General features: G+C 39.3%; 1 protein-coding gene across 1 annotated transcript in view; it reads left to right on the top strand.

The window, feature by feature from the left end:
• The window catches only part of LOC126162183 (sodium/potassium-transporting ATPase subunit beta-2-like), a 166,944-nt gene that overhangs the window by 121,540 nt on the left and 23,946 nt on the right, over positions 1 to 21,458 (top strand). The window contains exons 2-4 of the mRNA XM_049918509.1: positions 16,129 to 16,269; positions 20,425 to 20,544; positions 20,746 to 20,915. Of these exons, the coding sequence (XP_049774466.1) occupies positions 16,129 to 16,269; positions 20,425 to 20,544; positions 20,746 to 20,915 (431 nt within the window). The remainder of the gene's footprint in view (positions 1 to 16,128; positions 16,270 to 20,424; positions 20,545 to 20,745; positions 20,916 to 21,458) is intronic.

Below are 21,458 nucleotides of genomic sequence, written 5' to 3'. Positions count from 1 at the left end.
CGTTGTCAATGGTTTCCTGTGTGGTGGCCTCAACTGGACAGCCAGAGCGTGCTTCGTCTTCTGTTCTCGTCCGACCACGTTTAAATTCATTAATCGAAAAGGAAATGGACTTCAGTTATGGTGCAAAATGCGCATGAACTTCATCCATTTCTGTTCTGGCTTGTGCAACAGTCCAGTCTTCTAAATTAAAATGTTTAAGAGCAACACGTAACGCGATGTTCTCCATTTTCCATCGCAGTCGACACTGACCAAATTCAGACGGCTGCCAACAATGAAATGTACGCTGTACATTGTTGAAATAGTTTATATGACCTTTGGAATAATCAAGCTTACCAACCATGAAAGAACAACAAAAATGTTCCATACTTTCATCGAAATGCTTTTATCAGCTGTATGTTGTCAGGTGAGCTTTTACTAATTGCTGTAAACGTTATTAATCTGCGAGTGAGTTTTTCCCACTTCCATGGAGGAAAATACCCCCGTAATTCATAGGCTGAGAGGGGACAATTAGTAGGCGAGAGTGTGCAGCTTTGTGAACCATACCGACTCGGGCGGAAGGAAGTCGAGCCACAGGCTTTCGGCCAAAAATTCGCCTGCCGTGGGCGAGCAGCGGCGGGCGCTCTGCGAGACGCAGCCTTATAATTAGTCCGCGCCGTGCGTCACAGGCCGGTGCCAGCCAGCTGTACCTCTCAGAATATTAATAATTCGCCACTCACTATCTGTAGCGCACAAGGGACCTCCATCCTGTTGCCATGACGTCCAGTACGATTTTTCCACAGTGACCTACTTTCAGTTTCAAAGAAAAACTTGTACGTCTCTGTTCGTCTGTATACTACTTCTGGGAATATCATAATGTCCTCCACTTGTTTTCCATTTGTGATTCAGAGAGCATGATGTAATCCTCCAGTTTTACCTTGTTGCGACACTGGAGTAAGCACAGCCTGGACGGGGTGATTCTCAAATTTCGGCCAATATCTCCACAAAAGCCAGAAAAGTACCTTACATTTTAAATTCCATCGCCACCTTCAAACCAGTCCTCTACTGCTTGTATGCAACGCTTCCACCGATTTCAACATTACTGGAAGTCTGTTGGCTAAATCGTATTCACAATTGTTAGCGATTCCTCTTGAATCTCTTCTGTGAAGCCGGCCGGAGTGGCCGTACGGTTCTAGGCGCTACGGTCTGGAACCGAGCGACCGCTACGGTCGCAGATTCGAATCCTGCCTCGGGCATGGATGTGTGTGATGTCCTTAGGTTAGTTAGGTTTAATTAGTTCTAAGTTCTAGGCGACTGATGACCTCCGAAGTTAAGTCGCATAGTGCTCAGAGCCATTTGAACCATCTTCTGTGAAGTCAAAACACCGTCCTTTCAACTTCAATTTCATTTTTGAAAAGACGAAAAAAAATTGGAAGGTGGGTTGCTTTTTTTTTCTTCAGGAATTCTGTCACAATGAACGACGTATGTCCAGGTGCAGAGACTGATCACATTGAGAAAACTCCCTGTGGACAATTCCGCGAATGTCAAATACAATATTAGCATTGATGTTGCAAACTTGGTGAGCTTTTTGGGCCATGGAGAGGATGGTGTCTTCCACTGCTAACGTAGCTCAATTCCATGATTCGTCGACAGTTACGAGCCTATGCAGGTAATTGGGATAATCTCGAACTGTTATCGGCAGTTCAGAACACACTTGGTTCTAATGGTTCAAATGGCTCTGAGCACTATGGGACTTAACATATGAGGTCATCAGTCTCCTGGAACTTAGAACTAGTTAAACCTAACTAACCTAAGGACATAACACCCATCCATGTGCGAGGCAGGATTCGAACCTGCGACCGTAGCGGTCGCGCGGTTCCACACTGTAGCGCCTAGAACCGCTCGGCCGGCATGCTCATTTCATCAAATACAATGTCTTGATATGCCGTGTACAAAATGCAACGATTTATCAAACATCATGGATCGCCTGCTTTCTGTCCTTCTTTGCCACTTTACGCACTTTCTCCATCGATTCCAGAATTGTGCACAATGCCTGTAGACCTGAGTGTGCTAATCCTTCATAGATTCTTGGCCATATTTAAATCACTTAAACCATTCAAACGGCCTTGCTTGGCTCTTAGCTTGCTCACCAAAAGCCTCTCTTAGCATGTGAGAGGTTTCAGCTGCGGTTTTGCAGAGCTTCAAAGAAAAGTTAATGCAGATAACAAAAAGAATGGTTCAAATGGCTCTGAGCACTATGGGACTTAACATCTGTGGTCATCAGTCCCCTACAACTTAGAACTACTTAAACCTAACTAACCTAAGGACATCACACACATCCATGCTCGAGGCAGGATTCGAACCTGCGATCGTAGCGGTCGCGCGGTTCCAGACTGTAGCGCCTAGAACCGCTCGGCCACCCCGGCCGGCAATGCAGATCATTTGATCCTTCAAGTCATCCATTTCTAAATTCACAGCTGTAATAGAACTCAGTGTAAAAACGTAATTAGCAACGTTCACGGTGATTCACTCACAAAGGCGGCACTTGGCAGACTGACAGTTGAGAGAGACAACTAAAAGTGCCTAGCAGCGAAAGTTTGTACAGCCGATTATTTGGGCGCATTATTCAAATTCTCGGAAATCTTGGGAACACCTCGGGCGCTGCATTGTTTACTGCAGCACTTGATTATAATCCTGTAGATTGCAGCGAACCAGTTAACGTCCCTCGTTATAAACAACACTGATAAAAATCGTAGCCTACATCAGAATCTATTCTCATTGGCACTAGCCTGCAGTCGTTAGGACGTAGAGAAGCAGCCATTAATGCGACTGTCGGTTTCCAACATAGTACTCTACTTTTCTTAATCCTGTTAAAGGTGAAATGACCATGCCTTCGTCCGACCTGAGAACCAGCTCACACAGCTAGTTATATAGGGGATAATTTCAATTTAACGCGGAATTCGAACTGCGTTGTATCTTCGTAAATTTTCTCATCATGAAGCACTTCCAGATCTCTAGGCAAAGATAAGAAGACGTAGGATCGACTCGAGGTCGAACCTTATGCACTTTTGACTGGCTGCAGCAAGCATTTTGTTTTGTGTTAGCGCGAAACCATGGTTTTTTTACACACGCAGGTGTTCAACAACCATTTTATTAGGGATTAAATAAAACTAAGAATTTACCAGTCAAAATCTTTTACATTTTATTGGCGTTTACACCTATTTTTCTATTATACATATGATTGATTATACTGTGTCTGCCGTATATGGTAAGAGCTTAATGGGGTACCGGATGGTGTTCTATACTTTGGTCCCCAATTTTGATAAAACATTAACTATGTGCAGCCAGATACGATGGTACCATACCGTTCTAGTACTCGTGTAGGTACATTGTTTGTGACGTAATTTAACCCATTTTTACATTAGATGATTTTCCCATCAGTGTATTTTTTATTGCATGTAGATAAGATAGTGTACATGACATTTGAGATCCCAGCATTCACAACCAGGGGCTTTAGATTTGATTGCTGCTCTTGTTCTTGAAAAGTCGGCTATAGCAGATACGTTATTATGCGTTTATACCTTGCTTGCTGCTGACTTGCACCATGTGGGTTCCTTGCTGCCATTTTACGTATCTTATATCATTTTTAAAACCTTTTACACGTTATGTTTCTTGGACATCACTGTATATTTTTCAGTTGGATCATGTCTGGTGTCTTGCCCTATACAGTATTTAAAATTGTTGGACACTATGACGCATTTTTCCACTTATATATATATATATATATATATATATATATATATATCTTAAAATGGATAATAATACATGAACATAAAAACACAATGGAAAACTGTATCATAGTAATCATTTTTCCACTGTGTTTTTATGTTCATGTACTTTTATCCATTTTAAGATTCAAATATATATATTAGCGAAGTTGCTAAATTTCAGGCAAAATCTTTTATTAGCCGTAACTCCGTAACTAAACATTTGCGGACCATTATTTATATGAACTTTTTTCTTTAGTTTTACTTGTAGAATAGCATATTAAAATATTTGCATATCTTCCTGATTCACCCTGTAGATATAAACACAGTGGAAAAATGTATCGTAGTAATCATACGTGTGTTTATTAGCATATGTGGGAAAGGTGTAACCTTCTAACATAAATATTTGCTTACTATCAACTATGAGAGTCGTCTGAATAATAAATACTTTGAATATACGGGTGTGGTGTTCCACTTTCATTAAATATACTGTTAACCTCTATCCCACGCCCACAAGAATGATGGGTTTTCATAAGAATTTATAGTCTGACGGTTATCCGTGGGGCGATAAAATTACGGATTCTGTTAACTTAAATATGCTGTTAACAGTTGCCCGTGTATTCCTTGGGGGTCCTGAGCACAGTGCGTTTTTCGTCATAACAATTTTATCCTAACATTGCGCTTAACCTACAACCATTACGGTCATGTACACTGTAAATCAGTCATCTGATGTGCTAATCCTCTGAAGTCGGCCCATGTACACTGCAGTCCACTGAAGTAAATTTACGAGCAAACCTGCACTGTGGTTAAGATAAGAGATTCGCATTTTGGAAGAGTGTGGTTCAAAGTACCGTCTGACCATTTTCATTTACATTTTCTGTTTTATTAAATCGCTCAAGGAAAATGTCGTGATGGTTCCTTTAAAAAGATTGGCTTCTCCGCAATTTACACATACGATCTTGCGCCCTGTCTCCAAAAAGCCAAACACAAATCTTCCTTTCTTCAGCACTGCATTGTTGATTGGCAAGAGAGAGAAGGAAGGAAAGAAGATAGGATACAATATGCTGTCGGCAATCTCATCGTTAGAGAAGGTAAACAAGCCTGGGTTGGAGAAGGACGAGAAGTGCTGTGCGCTTTTCAAAGGAAGCTCCCCGGTATTTGCCTTAAGATTTAGGAAAACCCCCGAAAAACTGAAGCTAGATGGCCGGACGTGAATTTGAACGGCCGCCCAAGCGAATACGAGTCCAATGTCTTCCCATAGCGCTATCTCACTCGGTGCGTAGCAAAAGAGACTGCCTCAAATCGAATACAGACTTACTAGAAAATGTAGCAAACTAAGTTTGTCAATTGTGTGCAACTCTCCGTTGCCCTTCGATATGACGTTTCATCTCAATTACGTCCGAAACGGACGGTTCACCTGAGTGGACCAAGGAACCATGTTTTTAATGGTCAGTAGTGTGTTTCGTTTGGGATTCCCTCTTACGAATGTTGCTGAAATGTAGTGGAAACGACGAATTCGAAGCTTGCTAAGATAATTATTACTTCGTCTCTAAAGCGGCTTACAAAACAGATGAAGTGTAACCTCAACATCACCAAATACTCGTAGCTGGGAATTAACGAAACTTACTGAAAAAGGTTTCCATAGCTAGCAGGTTTGGATCTTTAATAGTGGGAACTATTTAATTACAACTTACTCGAAGTTTTACTGTCCTTGAAAGTAGTCACCAACATTGTGAATAACCCGTGGCCAGCCATGTCGAACTCGTGGGATATCCTCAGCAGCACCTGTTGTGTTGATAGATTGGAGCGGTGTGTTACACGACGAATCTCTGCAATATTTATGGAGCGAATGCCATAAAGTGCTTCGCTCGATTTAGGAATGAATTTAAAGTGACAAGGGCTTAGGTCTGTGGAGTCTGGTGGATGGTACATCACTTCCCAACCCTATCGACGGAACTAATCAGCCACAACTTGCGCCACATGAGCCCGAGCATTGTACTGCAAAACGATGGGAGGGTCCTACAGAAAGTGTCACCGCTTCTTTCTCTAAGCTGTTCATTTTTGCGACAGAGGCTGCTAACAGCTTGGAGAGAGAAACGGTGACGCTTTCTGCAGGACGCGCCCACCGGTTTGCAGTACAATTGTTGGGCTCATATGGCGCAAGTAGCGACTGATTTGCCGTATCGATGGGGCTGGGAAGTGTTGTACCACCGTCTTCCCTCCAGGAAAGAATGAAGGAACTTAAGGATTTAAAGTGCCGTCGAGAGCGAGGTGATTATAGAAGGGGCACAAGGTCGAGTTAGAAAAGAATGAGGGAAGAAAATCAACGGTGCCATTCCTGAAGAATCTTCCTCGGCATTTGGCTGGGACGTTTTAGAAAACTCATGGAAAACCTAAATCATGATAGTCGAAGGGGATCTGAACTATCGTCCTCCCAAATGCTAGTCCAGTGTGCTAACCACTGCGCCACCTTCGTCGGTCACACAAACGAAGACGCCTCAGACGGCGACCAGGTAGCCGCCATCATGTGTTTGTATGAGGCGTCACGAATCGCGAACGTGGTACTGCCTACGTTGCAAGGACTATTCGGCTCTGAGGTGGAATCCCAAGCGTGATCATCCCAGCGGACAGCAACCGAGGCATAGTGGTCATCGATGATAACAGGCGATCACTGTTGTTGCTTAAGATAACTCTGTAATAACATTAAACAATGCACGCCTACGGAAATAGTCACTGAATGAATAAATCATAGGAATATGTACCCAAATACAATTCTACGTAACTGAAAAAACTGTATTGTGCAACTCATTATTTCTAACGCCGTAGATACACTGACGGTAACTTCTGTGCCTACAAAATTACTCTTTTAATGGAAAGGAGCAAGCGAAATGATTTAATGACTCAAAAGTCACATACATGTTCGTCGCGATGGTAATGTTTCCAGAAGATAAGCATGTCACGAAATGGATGAAGCATGTCCCCCACATGATGAAATTACTGGATCTTAACGCAGTCTAAAGCAAAACTATTCTACATACATGTATCTTCAAAATGAGATAGACCCCTACTAGTTTTTTGTACAACGAACAGTAAACCTACTTCTTTTGGCCAGTGTTTGCCTACTCGCTGGCATAGAAACTGAACGACCTATCAAAGGCCAAGTAAATATATTAGACTAATACTCATTTTAGAAGCGCTTCTCACAGTTTCTGTAAACTAAATGCCGAGCCTTAAATAAACTGAATAAATAGACTGAATATGCAATCGTAGGGACACCTAACGAATCACACTTCACATATCCAGACAACTGCATCGTGCAAGTCATAGATATACTACATTTAGTTTCTGTTACTGCAAAATCACTTTTGTAGCTGAAAAGGCAAGCAAAATGATATTTAAAGTTACGTGCTTGTAAGACAGCGACGTACACTGAAACACATATCGAACAGGTTGTCAATGTATTCTCTTACACACATTTCAATATAAACATACTCTTACATACACAGTCTATGCCTTTAATATGTATCTGGGACATAATGCTCCAGAACGACAAAAAAATAGCTCCAATCCCCCACTTCCGACCATTGTGTTCGGAGTGTATCTCGTGATTATAGGAAAAATGCCGAACTGGTATTTCTACCTGTGAGCCCATCTACTCCATTCACATGGCAGTTCATTACATTCCGTGAAAAAAAATTAAAAAAAGAGGCGAGCTGTATGATGGATAAGATCTCAGACCACCCGCTTTAGCCTACGGCGTAAAGATTGGGCGGAAAACCACGCTCGTCAGCGTCGGAAATTCACCATTTAGAAAGTCCACGCCGACGTTAGTTCCACGAAAGGAACACGAATACACATCATTTAGAATAATCAGGCATAAATTTACAACGTTTCACTGTTCGTAAAATGATTTTCGATGGGAAAAACTACAGCTAACTCTGCAAGGCTATAAAGCAAACAGGAGAATTAGAGGCCTTACGTATAATAGAAACTGACCACATTCTACTTGTTGGAGTTTGCGACGGAGGTCATTTATCACCCAACAACCATCGTGTTTGCACGTTAACCGTTCGTGTCAAGAGATGTCATCTGCTACACTTCAAGGACGCTCAAAACTGGGCAATAGACGTACAACGAATACAGTTTTAAATTTATGTTACCATGACAAGAAAACATAACGCTAGCGCAAACGATATGAATTCACAGTCCAACTGTACCAATTGTCGAGAGCATAGGATAATGGTGGAAGCGTGCTGCTGTGTGCCTGTTCGCTGGCGTGAAGTGCCTCCAAGAAGACTCACGGACGCTGATGGAAATTTAGAGAGCAATTTAATCCCTTTAAGCAACTGGTATTTCCCGTCGACGACAACTGCTCTCAGTGGAACATCCGTCCTGCCGCAGGAAGGTCCTAGAGGTAAGGCCGTGAACTGGAACAGCTTCGGTTAACTCCTGACCCCAACCGGTTCTAGCATTTTGTTCTTTGGTAGCCAATTTCAAGACCTTCCTGTGCTTCATTCTGTTTGCCGCACTCAGATACACTAGGGATACAACCATCCATTTGTTCTGTAGCTACTTGGAGGAGTGAAGGTGATGTGGTTGTATAGTGGCAGCTATATCTAATAATCCGAAAATTTAGAGCGTGAGAAAAAAATCATTTATCAGCTACAATCCTACGTATAAATGAATGTTTTGCGCATCATTGTAAAGTGAGTAGCCGGGAACACTTGCATAGATTTATATCAGGATTTCAGAGGATATACAGTGTTCTAACATCATGAAATCTCTACCACAGGAAGTAATGAGTGCTATGGCCACGGAATTTCGAGTTGATTCTGGATTTATGTAAAACTATTGACATCATTTCACCCAAGGGACTTCTAATCAAATTGCCTCCCTGTGGGGTATCGTCTCAGTTCAGCGAATACATTCATGATTTCCTATCACAAAGAATACACTTTGTAATAATTTGACGGGAAGTAATCTAGTGAAACATAATTTACTTGTGGGGTTCCCCAAGGAAACATTGTAGTCCTTCTGTTGTTGCTAATCTGTATCAAGACTTAGGAGACAATGTGAGATTGTTTGCAGATGATGCTGACGTTTATTACCTAGTAAAGTCATCAGAAGATCAAAACGAATTACAAAGTTTAGACAAGATATTCATATATTGCGAAAAGCGGTGGTTGTTTTGAACAATAAAACCGTGAAGACCTCAGCATGAGAAATAAATTACTGTAACTTCCGTTTACACAATTAATCACCCAAATTTGAAGATCGTCGATTCAACTAAATGTCTAGAAATTACAATAACGTACAACTTAAATAAGAAAAATCGCACAGAAAATATTTTTGGGAAGGCGAATCAAAGACTGCGTCTTATTGGTACAATACTTAGCAGGTGCAACAGATCTACTACAGAGACTACCTACACTACACTTACTTTTCTGTTCTTTTCTGGGCTGTTTCTGCGGAGTTTGGGATCGCTAACAGTTAGGATTGACGGAGGACATCATAAAAGTTCAAGAAAGGCATCTTCTTCTTCTATATTATCACGAAACAGAGGAGAGAATGTCACAAATAAGATAAGCGAGTTGGAGTGACAATAATTAAAGCAAAAGCTTTTTCATTGCTCTTCACAAAACGAAAAAAATGTGATACTGTCATATGGCTATAATGGTAGTGAGACGCAGTTGGAAACACTTAGTTCATAGAAATACATAGATGTAGCAGTTTGTCTATTTGATCCTGATCAAGGTTTCCTGCGGTTTCACTTATTGCATGAGAAACCTGATGATCCGTTACATGATCCCCGACCGATTTCACTCCACAGCCCTCGTCTAATATGAATTTAAGCCTCGTCCCTTAATAGAAATACGTCGACTGGACGTTAAAGTACGCCCTTTCCCCCTTCCATCAGTGTAATTGTTGTACCACTATGGATGCCTTTGTTTCAATGACTACCTTAAATAGTGCACTTACCAACTAACTGATAAACCACAGCATCGCAGTCAAATGCCAGCAGCACTTAGTGCCCCATACCTTCTTACACAGAGTGTAAGAAGCTTCCTCTACTGATGAGAATCTTTGAAGCTCGTTTGCAAAGCTCAAAGTCGTGATTATGAGCTGTAACGTCTCACTGAGAGAATTTAACATCGCATACAACATCGAAATAGCTCTTCAGTAGAACAGCCGCTAAGAGCGGCATGTCATTGTCCATTTATGGCGAAACGCTCACAAAGAGGACGCTAATTACCCGCGAGATGGGCCAGTGGCTGGCTCTTGCTCTATTCCGATTTCCATTCTTTTTACGAGGTACTTCTGGCTGCCTAGATTGGCAATGAAATGGTTCCTGACGTCCTAGCAAGACGTAACGCCCATTGAGAAAACCGTTCGCAGCTGTTTACTACATACGCTTTGGAATACATGAAAGAAATTCACGTTTCGTTGCCTTCTCCTTTCAGCATATCATCTGCTTTAGTTGCAACATTTCTCGACCACATGTTTTCAAGACTTAAAGACGCAAATGTCGATTGAGATAAGCAATTAGGAACATCGTGGAACTTTCAGCCCTCAATGCACATGTAGGTTAGGTTGACAGATTGCCACCACACGATTTCTTACATTATCCTGAGTCAGGTGCGAACGCCTCGCTCATCGATATTTGAGTGAATATTTTAAGCTTGGATGTCAGCAACCACATCTAACTCGAGGAGGACTATTTGCACGCTGAACGAAAAGAAAACTTAATCCTTTCGGAACTGTCAACTGTGGAATCTTGAGGCCAACGAGTATACCTTTTTTTTTTTTTTTTTTTTTTTTTATAATGAATGCTTTAGCACCTGGGTCAGCATGTAGGTCCGACACGACTCATCGAGATGAATACCACTTGCTAACCTTTTTTTTCATTTGCGCCAGGGTCTCATAAGAACAGGGCCGTTTTAGGCTCTTAGGATGCACTTCTGGTGCGTGATTTACCAGCGGAATTTTTGTAAAAATAGCGTTGTAGTGCAGCTTTTGAATTAAAAACATATTTAAGGTTAATTACTCAAATGTAAGAAATTTAGTACACAACATATGATTTAATAAATTAACGAGGTTTAAATAATTGAAGTCATTAAAGTACTCAATACGATTTCTAAACATAGTTATGAACAAGTTAAGTCCACCTCCATGGAGAAATTAGTGTTTTAATTTTAAAAATTGAATGTTGCATCTGGAAGCAAACGTGTTTGTTAGGCAAATGCAATGTGCTGTTTGCCATCCAAGCAAAGTTACTTTGTGTTTAATTCAAATACGATGGTTTTCGAAATAATGAGCTTTAAACTGAAGACTCGAACTTGGAGCCTGTCTTATAACATGGTAGTCTGAAGGCTATTTTTGTTAAATTTCAGGTATGAAAATGTCATTTTTTCCACTGATGTTCCATCATAAGTGACGAGTACATTTTTAGAGCGATCTCCATGTTAGGAATGCAATCTTTGACATTTTATAGGTAGTGGTGTGGATGAAGGTAGACAATAAATGGGATTCACGGGAAATCTTTGTCATTTTAAACTGCCAGAATTCCGTTAAATTATTATTCCAAAAATCTGAAGCCACTGAATTGCCAAGCATTTGACGGGAATAGCACTTGACGCAAGGCAGTGCCAGGTCTGACTGGTGAATATTGACTTAATTCTTGTCAGCTGTCCACTGGAAAATTCAGCCAAATGAGGCCAACGTCATTTACGACTACAAGGGAGACCGCACCACCACATCAAAACAAACATTTTTTATTTTACATTTTTGTGCTGCGGCCGAGTGAATAGTGCCAAGTATGGCGTAGCTTAAGTGAGGCACTTGATGTAGGCATACGGGACAGTACTTTATCTGTAGCATCTCTATCGGTTAACGTAGATATTGCGTATACCCGAAATTCCTCTTCACCCCATGGGGCTAAGTGGCATATCCTGCGAACGACCAGCACGAAGTTCGTCTATTAGGGAACTGTGCGAGGAAAAGAAAAGGAAGGAAAAGTAATAGTAGTCGTGACTTGCAGGACGGAGTTTCTGGTGACATGTAGCCTGACTTCCTAGCTTAAATCTCGAAGTCCATCGTAGTAGTGTTAATGAAATAAGAACACGAGATAATACTGACGTCTCCTGTATGATAGATTAGACCAGACAGTCTCACTGCTGCATGCCAATAAAAGCGAAGTTTTCTGTCTTGCGTCCCATGTACATAATCAATAAGCATCGCTAGGCTGTTTGCAAAAAAAGTAGAAAAAATTGGCTGGAATGTCGTTAACAATTCGTATTAGAATACGTGCTTGAGCAGGAAGATTGTTCTTTTCGCCAATTGAACGATATTTCACCCGTTAGCTCACTCTGTAAAGGATGAGAACCAAGTGCTTTACATTCGCCTTGCCTCACACAATCTGATTTGACAGCTGCATGTCACAGTGCACAGCATCTGCCTGACCGAAATTTACAATTTTTTCCTTAGCTTATCAGTGATAAGATAAGTTGTACAACGGCAGGGATCAGGCTGTTAAGCTCCCCACAGCTCAGAATCTGGTTCGATCTGACGGATTACTTCATGGAAATTCTGCACCGCAGTAGAGCATCAGAGTCCAAGTTCACTATAGCTATGCTCGTTTTCCGCAAACACTCTTCTCTGAAACAAGGGAGGTGGTCCTGTGTTAAAACACAGCAGTCACAAAGAACGGGGCTCGAATCCGTGGGTGAATCTATAAATTTAGCCTTTCTCATTGCCCTATTAGATCTACCTGCAATTTTGTCCGTTGATTCGGAGTAAAAGGAATCGAGTCTCCAAATCAGCCGCCTGTCAAATTCATAACTTACATGGATATATTTATTTTAATTTTCTTTGTCCGTTGTTTCAGGCCCACGCCTTCATATGTCTGCGATGATTCAAAATGACTGAAAGCCAAAATAAAAACTTTATCTAAACTTCATTTATTATTATTCAGCACTGAACACTCCAGTTCAACAGGACGTCGTCGTTGTTGCTATCATGTTTATAACAATGGAATCGTTCCTCCTGACATTCTGGTAGTAACTGGCGTAACTCAGTGAAAAATCTACAGAAGTGACCAACTCCAACAAAAGCGGCTTCTTATATTATGGTGAATTATTACTTTCTTACGACGCCAAATAAACTCTACTCAGATATATGAAGCGTCTTATGACTCAAATGATCATTTGTACAATTTCCAATGGTAATGAAAGCCAATTTTCAGTATGATTCGATGGATCAAAACAGAATTAGTGGACCCTAAGAGATCGCTGGTTCCGCTTGCATGCAAATCCTGTTTATAATTCATTGATTGAACATGGCTGATATGTTGGTAGAAAAGATAAAAACATAAAACAGTGATTTTGTAATTTTGCTAGTGGAGACAAGCTGCAGGAAACGACTACTGAGGAGATAAAGGGCAAAAAATTTGCACATATGGCCAACAGAAATCCACGGTCTGTATGTTATAGGGTATTTATTAATTCATCATGCCTGTTCAGTACAATGCAGTGGACGACATGCTGTGATGAGACCACCATTACACAAAGTGTTTGAAGTGGCCCCCACAGGCCTGTAAATGTGCATGAATACAACAAAACAACAACTGCCATACACATTCAAATGTGCTATACTGTAACTGAATGGCATTACAGGCAGCATGAATGTGTTGTTCCAGTATCTGCACGTCCAGGATGGCCTCTGCATGCATGACTTCTTTCAGATGCCATCACAGGTAGAAATCTAAAGGATTTTGGTCTGGCGACTGAACAGACCACGTGACTGGACCACCTCATCCGAACCATCAGCATGGTACATGTTGTCAAGTTGTCTTCATATGTAAATGTGGAAGTGAGCTGTAGCGTCACCATGTGGTAGCAACACCAGAATGTGGTAGACACATTACATTTTGTACACCAACGACATATATTTCCACATGGGAGCCTTGTTCTCCTACAGGAAGTATAATTATGCCCCACCTGTGAGGCATTGTGGGAGGATGTCTTGTTCCACAAGGTGGTTGCCAGTATTGGTTGCTCACACATTAAGGCTGTACCAGTAGTAATGGTCACTGTCATCATGCTATACTCAGCCTAGAGGTGGATGTTGTGAAGGTTGAAGGTAACACCTGTTGTAAAGGTAGCCTTATCTGTGAATCTCAGTCATGGAGCGGTGTCTGTAGGTAACGAAGTCTGCAACTGCAGAGGCAGTTGCTGTTGAGAAAGTTCCACATGGACATCTGACTTACTTCATGCTCACAGGCCACCTGTGACGTGCTGACATGAAGGCCTGTGTATCTATTGGTCCCATGTATCTATTGGTCCCAACAACCTTTTGTTGTGACCCACATACATCAAAGAGCTTGTTTCACACAAACGATGAAACACTGTTGCGAACAGTTTATGGTGTGATTGCTGTCGGTGGGGCTACTTTGCCTGGTGCAGTCATGCAACCACCTGCTCACTGCTATTTGCATGCCCTTATAGAAAGACAATGTCAGCCTGTTCCTGATCGGTATACCATGCCATCGTCTCTCAGGGCCACACTACATTTCACAGGTTCACAACAGAGTGAGCAGGCAACAGCAGTGAAGTCGAGTCCCCCTAAGATCCGTGTCTGACTGAGAGACTATGACGGACAATACTTCCTCTCGAGTCTGAAGCTAAAACATTAGTACAGATACAACATTCTGACTTTACTGGTGTGTTACCATTTTCACTTTCAATTACTGGAACCTAGGCTGTCAGAGATCTTGTATCTCCACCTTCAAGTGGTTTATCTCCATTTGTAATGCTTTTTTGGCCATATGTCCAACATACCTTCTTTATCCATTTTCCTGCAGTTTGCCCCATTTAACAATTCACACCATATATATTGCATTTAAAACATAGATAATAAATCTGAACATGAATGTTTGCAAGGCAAGAAATAAGTTATCAAATGGTTTGTAGTGATGTTTTATTTAATTGTTACTTGTATTGAGGTATTTTGACTTTATACTTCTGCATCGACCTGATACTTCAGTTGCTTAAAAAATAGGAACATTTTTCAAACAATGTGTCGAACAGTAGCTGAGCAATACTCTCATATCTCACTTTGTGGTCGCTATCCACCACAAAACCTACTATACAGGAAAGATATTAGTTATGCTGGAGATAATTTCTAAAAGAGAAACCAAATATGAAAACTTGAATCACAGAAAGAAAGTGATAAAGTATAATTAACTAAAAAGATTGATGTGGAAAGAGTTGGGAAATTTCATGCAATTTTATGTAGTAACCACACATGTCAGTTATGTTGCACCAGGACCAACTTCATTATGTGACTATTTCGATTATGGTGAACAAAGAGTATGCCTTCCTTCTGAAGCAATGAGTTAGGTACATATCAAGAGCTTGTAACTGATGTTTGGTGTACTGAAAGAAAATTATAGCACACCTATATCAGTAAGGGTGAATACCTAGGTGCTTCCTTTGAAAAGTAAACAGCAACACCCTAATTTTTCTATCATTATACATTGCCTGGTTATTGGAGGAACATTGTGTCACTGTTGAACAAATCCACAAATCCATTGTGCTAATTCCTTTACAGAGCTTTCTAACATCATTTAGGAACATTATTGTGACACCCACTGATACGATATCAGTCATTTTGATAAACTTTCTATTTCTTTCATTCAGGAAAATGGGGCACTGTTAAAAAAAAAGTACAATCAAATTTTGCACGACTTTCCTTTCCATTAGACTTTTATTACTTCATTCACCTATCTTGTTACATAAATACCATTATGAAAAAGAACCATCCAGGGATGTGGAATGAGTCTCATTATACCTTAACAGGCAGAAGAAGCCACTGTAATCTACTTCTGCAAAGCACAGTAACAACAAAGTATGACTAGTAATAATCTACTCAAACTCATAACAGAAATTACTTCTAGATTATATGTAACTTATATGTTTATGTAGGTATATAAGGAAAAACTCAGCTACTTTGAAAAAGCCACTGCTCCATTTCTCATACTATTAAGCTATTTTATTGTTTTTATCTAATATGGCACTTCAAACAAAGTATTTATGTAATTTTATGTACAGATTGTTATTAGCTGTCTACATATTCATGGAGTCAACAACTGTTTAATACAAACTAGAGTTATGTGAAATTTGTGCACCCATTGCAGAGATCAGTATCTGATCTGAATACAGTACAAATCATGTTTCTGATGAAACTATACTGCTTGTATTTGATGATACTGATGATGATGAAACTCATGCTAATGAAAAAATAACCTTTTTATGGAGGATAATCACTGTAAAAAATATAATGTTTGATTCAGTTTCAAAGTCAGTTATACATATTTACTTTGTTCCAGGTGGTATCGTACTGTTTTACCTGATCTTCTATGCTGCACTGGCAGCATTTTTTGCGGTCTGTATGCAGGGACTCCTTTACTGCCTAGATGATCACTCACCAAAATGGCAAGGCAGCCAGAGTCTAATTGGAACCAATCCAGGTAATTGCTTTACAGAATAACCTAATTTACAGCAGTTTACCTTCCTTTTGTTCTTCCTAGTTTCAGAGAATAGTTCGAAAAAACTAACAGATTGCTGCAATTATGACCAACTATTTTATATATGGGAAAATAAATCAGATGGAGCACTGAAATACACTGGGCCAGAAACAATGAAACAATGTTCCATAAACCAACATTACTTCAATCTTCCATTATCAGTTATAGGTTTTGGATAAAAATGATACTTGGAGGTCTGGGTTAGCCACAGTGTAGGAGATTATTTCTACAAAGAATTTTTATCCAGCAGCGAAATTTTCAAGTTGAGGAGTTGAAACAAGTCACTAGGATGTAAATATGTAGACTAGCATGAATATGGAACTAGTTCAAAGACGAGTTTACTCATTTTCATATTATGTATGCTATGGGGTGCACAGGATTTTGCCCTGCTCAGAGAGTAACATTTCAACAGGACATTCTTGGTCACTTTTCATTCAAGTTTTATTTTCAATAGTGAAGCATAATAGGTTACAGTTATAGATTGTTTTCATAGTAATTCTTGAAGATTATATCACTGGAAATGGAATCCCAAGAAAACTGGCCAGCACTTTGTCATCTGATATAATGTCCAAAACTTACTCCAGTGCACTCAAACTGGTCTTTGTCCATTACTGAGTTGTGTAATTTCAGCTGTAGAGTGTGATGACAGAGCTAGGTTTCCACCACAGTCATGAATAGGTGCAAAAATTCCTGATGTTTGTAACTAAATGTTGCAAAACACTTCACTGAAAGATTGATCTAGATGCAGTTTTCAGCAAATACATATTCATCACACACATCTCGTTTTTATTTTCAGTTCTTTTTTCCAAAATATCATGCACTCATATGATACTCCTAGAGTCTCAGCTATCTCAACACTTTCACCCAGTTTTTTACTATGTCATCATGAAATTTCACAACACTCTCTGATTTATGGCTGCAAACCTTCCAGGTATGAATGTTTAAGAGGATTTGAAATGTGTGTCAACATGCATCTGACTCAAACAATGCTCACAGTTAATAAAAGAACCATGCATAATAATGCTGTTGCCACTTGCCAAAATTAAACCTTTCATAGAAATTTACAACACTTTTGAAACAGTTTTCTTATTGGAGAAAGTGAGCAATGAACAGAAACCATTTGTAATCAGTAGATTTTCTGTATCACATTATAAGTTATACTATAAGTAATTTCCTTGGTGGAACAGGAATGATACGAGAAGTAAAGATAATAACCCACAGAATTCTTCTTCAGAGTTAAAGGGTACACAATTACCTGAATAACAACTTTGTCCTGGCAGACTATATTGTGTGCCATTGTTGCAGTGCTGATGCTATGTAACCAGCCAGGACAATGTGTAGCCCCCCTTCCCTGTCCCTCCCCCCCCCCCACCCCCCACCCCCTACAGCTCTGCTCAGCTATTTGGCCAATTGTTAACTTTACTCATTAATTTTTTAAAATAATATTGGTATATATCAGAAATGAATTTATGAAATATTAATAAATGTTGAGAACTTTTTTCCTTTCTTTTTTACGTCAGTCACAAAAACTCAGAAAAACTGCAATTATCTGGAAAACAAAACTACTAACTATCAAAGTTAAATATGTTTCTACCACAGTAATGATAAACAAATATTGTATTCATTTTTTATGTAAGCTGTATCCTTTAGCAAAATCTCATCCAATGGGATACATAACCTTTTTGAGTTGTAGTTATCTTACTGGTTTCTCTTAGTATGGAAACCAGGGTACATACAACATACCAAAACATTAACTGTAAAAATAAAATTCAATAAAAAGAACATTAAGTATTTTTTGACTATAGGGGCTGCTTTGTGTCAGTAGGTATCTTTTCTTTTCATTTTTCAAATCTCATATGACTTCCATGAGGCCAAGGAGGGAAACATCTGTGCCAACAGTTTCTCTGGAGTGCTCTTTCATCTAGAGGCTCTCTCTTGAATCCCTTGTGCCCAGGTGGCTGTTGTTAGTGAGTGCTCCATTGAAAAATCTTAAATTACTGAGCTGACTTTTAAAAATGATGTCTGCTGTAGCCTTTCAACTCAAATATCTAGCTGGTAGGGATAACCTTTTTTATGTTAATATGTTAATTATGTTGCAAAACAATATAACCAGCATTAGATGAGATTTTTGCAATATATGAGAAAATAACCAAAATATTGCCAAGTGATGAGGTTACTTTATGATGCAGACAGGACATAATCGATACAAAGGGAAAAAAACACAGAGGCAGAAACACTCTTCCAGTGAAGCCTCAATACTCTTGAGGAAGAAGTCTTTCTTCATGATGGGTGAAGAGACAGGCAATAAAAGTGAGTCAGTATCTCTTCATGAATTCAAAGATAGCGTGAAATGCTTTCATGAGGTCTGAAGTGTGTCAGACAATGTACAACAGCATCATCATATCAAGAAATGCCCAAATTTTCAGGGTAGGAGACTCTAAGGTGGTCATCTTTGAAGGTCACCTGTTCCACATAAAGGTGACTGATGACAAAATCAAGGAGCACAGGGAGTATTATGGAGTGATATAAGATCTCAGGTGTGCAGGACCCACACCAAACAGGATTAACAGTGGATATGAATGGTCACAGGTTTGATTCATGAGAAATTGCGATGGAAATTTTGAAAAACCTGAATTGATAGATGCTTAAAGATAGGCCTACTTTCAAAGTTTTGAAAACCAATTTTAAATGAACAATCTAAAAATATACTACAGTTCACTGTGTATCATTCCAATAGGGATCTTGAAGACAGTATTAGACTAATTACAGTGCACACAAAGGTATTCAAAGAGTCATTCTTCCCACACTTTATGTGAATGGAATAGGAACAAATTGAGGTAGCCCTGCCATGCACTTTGCTATGATTTGCAGAGTATATATGCACATGCAGGTGTGCTGTAAATGGTCATCACAACTAGAACAACTATTATAGAGTGCCGATTAAATTTTGTATGTCACTGATCTCTGCAGTCAGAAGTAGATGAAGGCTGATCAAGGTCAAAGAGCTAGATTTAAAATTTTTTAAATAGGAATGGAAAAATTGTTCTTATATTTAAAAGGACTTCAGTAAAAGCTTGTATCCATTGTTCTAATAAACATCTACCTGTTAACTTTGTGAAAATAATTTTGCTCCATGGATTCATAGTAGCTGCACAGATTTCAGCACACTGTGACTTTCCCTCCTCCATTTCTCTGAGGTTATTAAATATTTGGGTTTGTGTCATACACCACTGTGTAGACAAAGAATTGACAATGCAATTTGAGAAAAACCTTAAAATTTGTCACAAAGTGGAAATAGTGGTAAGTTCCAAATAAATTCCTTTATTACTCCACAAATAGTTTATTTCATATTGAAAGAAATGTTAGGTACATTGCAGGCCCCAAGAAGGAGCAGAAAGGGGTAGTTTCTGTAACAAAAGTATGAGTAAAAAGTAACTCAAAATTTTTAGAGTGACTTTATGGAACAAACAACACACAAAGATTTGCAAAAGAGGGACTGATTTGTACTTAATGACATGGGTTAGATTGCAAAGTTGGCCACTTGACATATTCCCTGTAGGCTTTTGCCTCAGTATCAGCAGACAATGTTTGTTTAATGATGTTCCTCACATTTTGTCACTATGAGTGGCTGGCATAACAGCACAAAAGTCATTAAACAAACATCAGTTGAAGATCCTGAGACAAAAGTCTAAAGGCAACATACATGGGTTAGATTGTTTGCTGTGAATCAATTTAAGCTTCCTAATCTATTATGTTTCCAATATTGCCCTAGTTTAATTGAGGTTTGTGGCAGATCAGTCTAGTCGTCAGTAGATACTAATGTTTCAGAAAAGTTCTTTTATCTCTTTGATAGACAGTTTATGCATATAAGAGCAAAAACTGGTAAAATACTAAACCAAAAGGGATGTTTTATTTGATTTTTTGATATCTGAATTCCATTTTATTCCCATGAGTAAGACTGATATTGTGATTATCTCTTTTCTATATATATTAAAAAACTTATTAGTGAAGTTGACTTTCAATTACAATACATAATTTCATTCTGCTTGTATTCTTCTCACGTCAATGTTATTGCAATCAACAACTTTTTTTTTCCAGGAATGGGCTTCAGACCAATGTCAAGGGACATTGAACAAGCTGGCTCACTTATCTGGTACACAGCCAACAATCAGACTAGTGTAGATTATTGGGTAGAAATTCTAAATGAATTCAGTGCACGTAAGTATGAAATATGTTTGATTGTAGTATTAATTAATAAAATCTTCCAGCCACAGCATGAAGACAATTTACTTGTCCTTAATGGGACTCTCTCTGATTTTACATGCATTGTGATGTTTGATTTAAAGTTGTTCCAAGAGTGAATAATGTTTCTCACAATAGAGAGCATGAACTATGCATTATAAAATTCTCCAATTACAGCTTACTACAATGAAACTTTGAAGCAGACACTAATGCACTGTGACTATGATCGTCCTATTATGGATAAAAAAGGCTGCATTGTGGACACCAGTACATGGGGAGACTGTAGACCTGAAACGGGATACAGCTACAATCGCTCACGTCCATGTTTCTTCATTAAACTTAATAAGGTAAGGTGGCTGTAAATAATACTTTGGTGACACCAACAGAGAATATGAAATCATAATGGAGATGCACAATGAGACTCCACAAATCAGTCAGAGTTTGTAGTAAAATATGAGCAGGCATTCATGTTGAATGATAAAGAAGAGACTGGCAGACTGTAAATTTAATTTTTTTCATGATTTCTTTTAATGTACTCATATGGTGTTTGATACTTAAGTGCTAAAATATTGGGTCTGAATTAGTTAGCATCCTCGGACATTTTCTTCATTATATCTGCTACAATCTAGTTCATCCTTCACGTCTGTGGTTGGTCCACTACATTATCATCAAATACTGTTTTTGAAAAAAATTTCTATATTCTTGCTAAATCATTTATACAGACCGTGAACAAGACAGGTCCAAGTACTGAACCTGAAGGGGGCCACATGAGAGGGTTGTCATTCTTACAAAAATTGTTCAGTTTCCTACTACATTTTTGTTTAAGCTCACAGAAAATGGCAATTGTCGATTTAAATCGATGTCAAAACTTCTTTAGTAAAATTAATATG

The sequence above is a fragment of the Schistocerca cancellata genome, chromosome 2, assembly GCF_023864275.1.
Source record: "Schistocerca cancellata isolate TAMUIC-IGC-003103 chromosome 2, iqSchCanc2.1, whole genome shotgun sequence".
Taxonomy (NCBI): domain Eukaryota; kingdom Metazoa; phylum Arthropoda; class Insecta; order Orthoptera; family Acrididae; genus Schistocerca; species Schistocerca cancellata.
The sequence above is the reverse complement of the archived record's forward strand: the minus strand, read 5'-3'. Positions and strand labels throughout refer to the sequence as shown.